The sequence below is a fragment of the Monoraphidium neglectum genome (genome assembly GCF_000611645.1).
Source record: "Monoraphidium neglectum strain SAG 48.87 unplaced genomic scaffold scaffold00736, whole genome shotgun sequence".
Lineage (NCBI taxonomy): Eukaryota > Viridiplantae > Chlorophyta > Chlorophyceae > Sphaeropleales > Selenastraceae > Monoraphidium > Monoraphidium neglectum.
The window spans coordinates 6,520-12,293 of record NW_014012892.1 but is presented as its reverse complement, the minus strand read 5'-3'; the positions used below and the strand labels follow the sequence as shown (position 1 = coordinate 12,293).

General features: G+C 64.5%; 1 protein-coding gene across 1 annotated transcript in view; it reads left to right on the top strand.

Moving 5' to 3' along the window:
* Positions 1-2,862: 2,862 nt before the first annotated feature.
* The window catches only part of MNEG_5063 (hypothetical protein), a gene marked incomplete at both ends in the record, with an annotated part of 6,565 nt that continues 3,653 nt past the window's right edge, over positions 2,863-5,774 (top strand). Inside the window, 5 exons of the mRNA XM_014046460.1 lie at positions 2,863-2,948; positions 3,205-3,355; positions 3,632-3,786; positions 3,947-4,069; positions 4,392-4,884. Of these exons, the coding sequence (XP_013901914.1) occupies positions 2,863-2,948; positions 3,205-3,355; positions 3,632-3,786; positions 3,947-4,069; positions 4,392-4,884 (1,008 nt within the window). The remainder of the gene's footprint in view (positions 2,949-3,204; positions 3,356-3,631; positions 3,787-3,946; positions 4,070-4,391; positions 4,885-5,774) is intronic.

The following is a 5,774-nucleotide window of genomic DNA, read 5'->3' as shown; positions in this document are numbered from 1 at the left end:
TGCTCGTTTGGCACAGTGTAAACAGGCCGCACGGATGGGAGGGCCGCCGCGTGGGATTGAGGGCCATAGGCAGTCAGTGGAGGCGGCCACACGGGGGGCGGGCATTGGGGGCGGTCTGGTTGGGGACGGAGCAGGGCAAAGGCATGGCCATGGCAAAGGCATGGCCATGCGGGCATTGCTGTGTGGCTGCTCGTGTAGCAAAGTCTCTAGCAGCGTGGTGCGCACATCCCTCTGGGGACAGAGGGATGTGCGGCGCATGCCGCCACACTCGTCCCTGCCCTCCCCCGCTGCTTGAAAGCGAGTGCGTGGACAAAAGTTGTCCGGCAGGTGACAAGGAGTGACAAGCTGACGCACACACAACAGGTGTCTGCTTGCCTGTCTCTTGGGATCATATCATGATCGCAAGGCTGGGCAACTGATATCAGTAGTCGTATCGTATTACATGGTACAGTCTGCGCGATGCCCGTGCTTCGCACGGCTGTGAGATCCAGAGTCATTTCGGTGTCTGTCGCCCAGGGTGCTGCTGAGCCAGCGCAGATGCTTAGGTGTGTCGTGCCAGCCTTCAACAGCAAAAGGCTGGAGAATGCGGTGGCCCGCCGCCGCCCGACGAATCGCTGCCCACCATCGCTGTGCCGTCCCCTCCAATGGCGAGCCGGTCAGCGCCCCTGCCGCTGAGCCAGGCGGGCGCCTCAGCAGCCTAGGACCGCGTATTGTGCCTCCTGGGCAGCTCACGAACCAACTGCAGCTTGCACGCACCAGCGCCGCCGCCGAGTCTGGTGAACCAGCCCCGGCGCCCCCCGCAGCTGCCCCGGGACAGGGCCTGGGCCCGGAGGGCTTGCGCGCGCTCGCTGCCAAGCTGCAAGATCGTGGCACCACCCTGCGCAGCACCCTGCTGTCCCGTGGCCTGATCGGCGGCCGCGGCACCGCCGTGCTCGACGCCTACGCCGACTTGCAGCGCTGCGCCAACGCCTTCCTGGCAGACGGCTGCGAGGCGGTCGCCGCCGCTGGCGCCAGGGGCGCAGGCCCGCTTGGGGACAGCGACGGCGGCGGCGCGGCCTACCGCTTTGTCATTGGATTTGTCCAGGAGCTTGAAAAGGCGGGTCTGAACGAAAGTGGCAAAGGTGATACCATCCTGCTCCACGACCCGCTGGCACTGTTTGGGGTGCAGGCGGACGACGGGCGCGCTCAGCTGCTGTCCTTGTCCCTGGCAGCCACGCTCGAAGGCCGGTTGGCGCCGCCGGACGATGTGCCGGACTGCTTCCTGACTGCAGAAGGCATCAGGTCGGGGGGCGGGGCGCTCGCGTGCGCGGGCTGTCGGGCAACGGGCAGGCGGCTGTTGGGGGTTGAGCCAAAGCCAGACTATCTGTGTCTGAAGTCTGGTGGCTAAAACAGTTGAGCGCTGTTAGCAAACACCTGTGCGCCCATCAACAAGCAAGCTTGACATTACATGACTGCACCATCCGCACGCCATCCGCCGTGTTGTGCGATTTTGCAGGCATGCGCTGGTTTTCACGTCCCGACTCTCGCGTGCTTGGGCGCTGGCTGCTTGTACAGAGGGTGCAGCGCCCTTCGGCAGGCCGCCACAGCAGCACATCGCAAGGGCTTGCGAATGGTCGGCAATGCAGCCGGATTTGGCCCACCAGCTCTTTGTGTGTGAAGGATCCGAGGCACAGGCGCGGCTACCCCAGGCACTGGTTGCGGAAGCCGTGGGGGCGGCGGCGGCGCTGACCTGGCGCCGAGTGCTGCTAGGCGCGGTGGGCGACGGTGACGGCAGCAGCGGATGCGTCATGCGCACGGCTGAGGTGGAGCTCCGGCAGGTGTGCTTGCGGCGCACCCGCAAGCCCGGTTGCCCTTTGCCTGTCGTGCCCACGCCCTTGACTGCGGGTTGCGGGCTGACTTGGCTGTCAACACCACTGGCTCGCCTCACCCACTGTTTTGCTTACGCAGTTTGCGTACTTCCGTTGGCATCTGCCCTGAGGGCATGCTTGCATTGGCTGCAGGCCTTGCCACGGCAGTCTGGCACACACACATGCACCCTTGTCTCAACCAGGTGGCGGACGTGCTGGGTCGTGCGGCCCGGTGGACACCCAAAATGGCGAACATCGAGCCGACTGTGATGTGGGCCGCAGCGCAGGCCTTGGGCACCCTTCTTGCTTTGGATCTGACCTCGGTGGCGCCTGACGATGAAGCGGTGCGTGTCGCTGTTTGCATCACAACGTGCACGGATAGGGTACGGCATTGCGAGCCTGCTCTGGGGTGTTGTCTGTTCCGCTTCCGGCGGGCGAGACGCGCCGAGTGCGCAGCAAACGCACGCCCATGGGCCGCAGGCCATGGGATCACTGGCCGAGCTGATGGAGAGCTGTGACGGCGTGGTGAGGCCGCCGGGCGACTGGCGCAAAGACACTCCGTCGGGTTCGACCTACTCAGAAGACACGTCCTCCCTTGTCGCCTTTGATGCCCTCTGCACGCTGTCCAAATTTCACCACCGGCGGGGGAATATCGACGACGCGCTTGGATGGGCGCGGGGGGCGCTGCGTGTGTGGTTTGGACCCACAACAGTTGGCCAGGGTGGCAACGGCATACAGGTGGGCGGCTGAGGCCTGCTAGCGGCAGGCAGCTCAGTCTGATTGAGTGGCAGTATTGAGGGTGACATTGACAGGGTGGTATCGCCTCACGTCTTGCTGCTGAGCTGCTATCTGCTGTGCCCCACCTCAGTCGATCAACCTCCTATTGCTGGACGAACCCGCCGCACACTGGTGTCGACCACGCTTGCCACACCCGTTTCAACGCACCCCTGCCGCGCACTCGCTCGGCGTCCTGCAGGAGGTGCACCAGAACAGCGCCTGCCGCCCGTTCTTTTTCATGTGGCGCGACATGATGCAGCTGGCCGGGGAGGGCCATGACCCCCAGCAGCTGCTGGGCGTCAGCCATGCCGTGTGGCTGAGCAGGTGCGGATGTTCACATTCGCGCGTCAGCGAGGTGGTCAGCTTAGCAACCCACACGCGGCCAGCTTCTCAGGCTGCTGCGCTGCAGAGGTACAAGGGCATAGCAGGTGCTGACGTGATTGCGTAACAACAACACCAGCAGCTGCGCTCTTCGCCGTCAGTGCACCCCTTTGCGGCCCTGCCCGCCCCGCCTACACTCCACATCGAGACCCCCAGACTGTCTTGGTTAAGGCAAATTCCCCACATTCATTGCTGCCAGGCACTACCAGTGTCTGGTGCAGCGCTTCATGGTGCTGCAGCTCGAGGAGGCGGGCGCAGCGCCGTTCCAGGGCGGGACCCTGGGGCCGGCGGCCTGGGCGGCCACGCTGGCGGCGGTGGAGGCGCGCTCCTGGCGCCCGGTGCTGCCTGGGGTGCGTTAAGGGCTGCGGGGAGGTCTGATCTATCATCTTGAGAGCTGAAAGTGGTGCTTGCTGCGATTGTATGTCCGTGTATAACTCCCCTTGTGTGTCCAAAGCTTTGCCTGCCAGCTGTCATTTTTTGAGATCCACTCTTGCATTCCCAGTGAGCTGCCACGCGTTCGCTCAGCCTTAACGTTCACATGCGTTTACCAGCTGAGCCAGCTGCCACCTGACAGCCACTCTGAAAATGCCTGCGTGCAAGCCACCACACCTGCCCCACACGTGCAGGTGTCGGCAGGTCTAGGCTCCTACCAGCGTTTTCCGTCCCCATACTCTATAAGCAAGTTCCTCGCCGTCCCAGCAGCGCCGAAAGGCTGTGCCATGGTCTTTTACTTCATGTACTGCGGCGACACCGAATCCCTCGGCCCGGGGGAGGACCCCTGGTGAGGTCCTGCCCATGTGCTCATAGCTGCAGCTCTTTCGACGGAGTCGATGAAAGCTTGTGGATGCGATGCCAAGCCAGCAATGCCCCCTGTCGGCCACGCTACGACTGCGGCTGCCTTGCCGTCCGTGCGCGCGTGTGTCAACCCATGCATCCCCCAGGTGGCAGTACATCGCCGCTGAGGTGGACGTGCGGCAATACAGCGGCGGCTGTCGTGACGCCCTGGCGGAGCGGCTGCTGCGACCCACGCCCGGCTCGTCGTCCCTGCCAGTTGGCAAGGCCAGGTGCGTCGTTTGCTGATTCTAGTGTAGAGGTGGTTGACCGCATGCTGGGCAAACACAGCCGCATGCATCTGGTCTGTCGCCCTGTTCCGCATTGGGCGCGCCTCTCTGACACTGTTGTCTGTCGCGCCCGCAGATGGGTCTTGGAGCCGCGCGCACGACTGCAGACGCATATTCCGCAATTCATGCGTCACGTGCCGAAAACATTGCTGAGGCCAACGCGCGCCGAGCCTGGCGACCCCCTAGGCGACGTGCTCACCAGCGGCGGACTGCACGCGGGTTCGTGCATGGCGCTGGCCTTGTCGACGCTGCCTTTTTTGATAAGGGACCCCGTCATCAAGGCGCGGCGCCTCATCAGCACGGGCATCTTTGAGGCTTGTGCGATCTGCGCGTGCAGCAAAGGCGCCCTGGTGGTGCCGTGGCTCGTCCATGCCGCCGAGGCTGCGCTGCGCGAGGACGCGGCTACGGGCGGCCTCAGCGAGTGGGAGCGGCTCGTGCTGCAGTGCTTTTCGACGTTCGCGACCTGCTATCTGTGCCCGGCCCTGGACGAGTGCCTTGCGGCTTTTGAGGCTGCCCACCAGGCCGTCGCCGCCGCCGCTGCGCCGCGCGGGCTCAAGTCTGGAGAGGCGCGAGCCGCAGGCTTGCGCTCGTGCGCTGAAATCCTGGACTTGTCAGCTGCCATCCTTGCAGTCCAGGACGATGTGGCGCGCTTGGATCTGTTGCTGCAGCACGGGCCGCTTTCAAGCAGTGTGCAATTTGAGCGGTTGTACCAAGTCATGTTGAATCCCGGCAAGAGCGGCAAGCTGCTCAACATCTTGGTGAGGGGAACCACGTGCATGTCCAGCTAGTGTGCGGGAAGGGTCTGTGTCTGTGCGTGGGCGAGCATGCATGCATATGCCTGTGCATGGACGTGCGGTACGTGTGCGTGCGTGTGTGTGCGTGTGCGTGTGCGTGCGTGTGCGGGTGTGTGCGTGTGTGTGCGCGCGCATGTGTGTGTGTGTGTGCGTGCGTGTGTGTGTGTGCGCGCGCGCGCGTGCGTGCATGCGTGCGTGCGTGCGTGTGCGTGTTTGTGTGTGTGCGTGTTTGTGTGTGTGCGTGCGTGTGTGTGTGTGTGTGTGTATGTGTGCGCGCGCGCGCGTGCGTGCATGCATGCGTGCGTGCGTGTGCGTGTTTGTGTGCACGTCGTGCATCACGCGCTGCCGCGTCCTGCGTGCTGATACAAGCAAGCAGGCATGCGCGAAGGTGTTCGTTCTGCATGGCTGTGTTTGCGCCCACTGGTTCCACAATGTGCTTTTCTAGCGCCGTAGCTTTCGTGTTTTTATCCGACGCGGGCGCTCGACCTCTCTCCTGCAGGCCTTCCTCAGGCGCCCGCCCAGCGCGCGCATCACCGGCGCCGAGCCCGCCCGCCGCGCTGGCCTCGTGGCGCGCCTGCGGGCGACCGCGTCTGCGGCTTGGGTTTCGAAGCTCGCCGACGAAGGCGACTCACTTGGTCTCGCAAGCCTGGCCATGGCGCTTGGCGGCGGGACTGCTGCTGCTGCAGTTGAGGCTGGAGCCAGGGAAGGGGGCAGGCGCCCTTCTCCACCGCCTTCAGAGCTGCAGCTGCTTGCAGAGGCAGTGACGCGGCTCTGCGCGCTGTCAGACGGGCTGGACGGCGCGCTTGACTGCCTGCGCATGCTACCAGGGCCGCTCCCGCCAGTGGCGGTGGGGG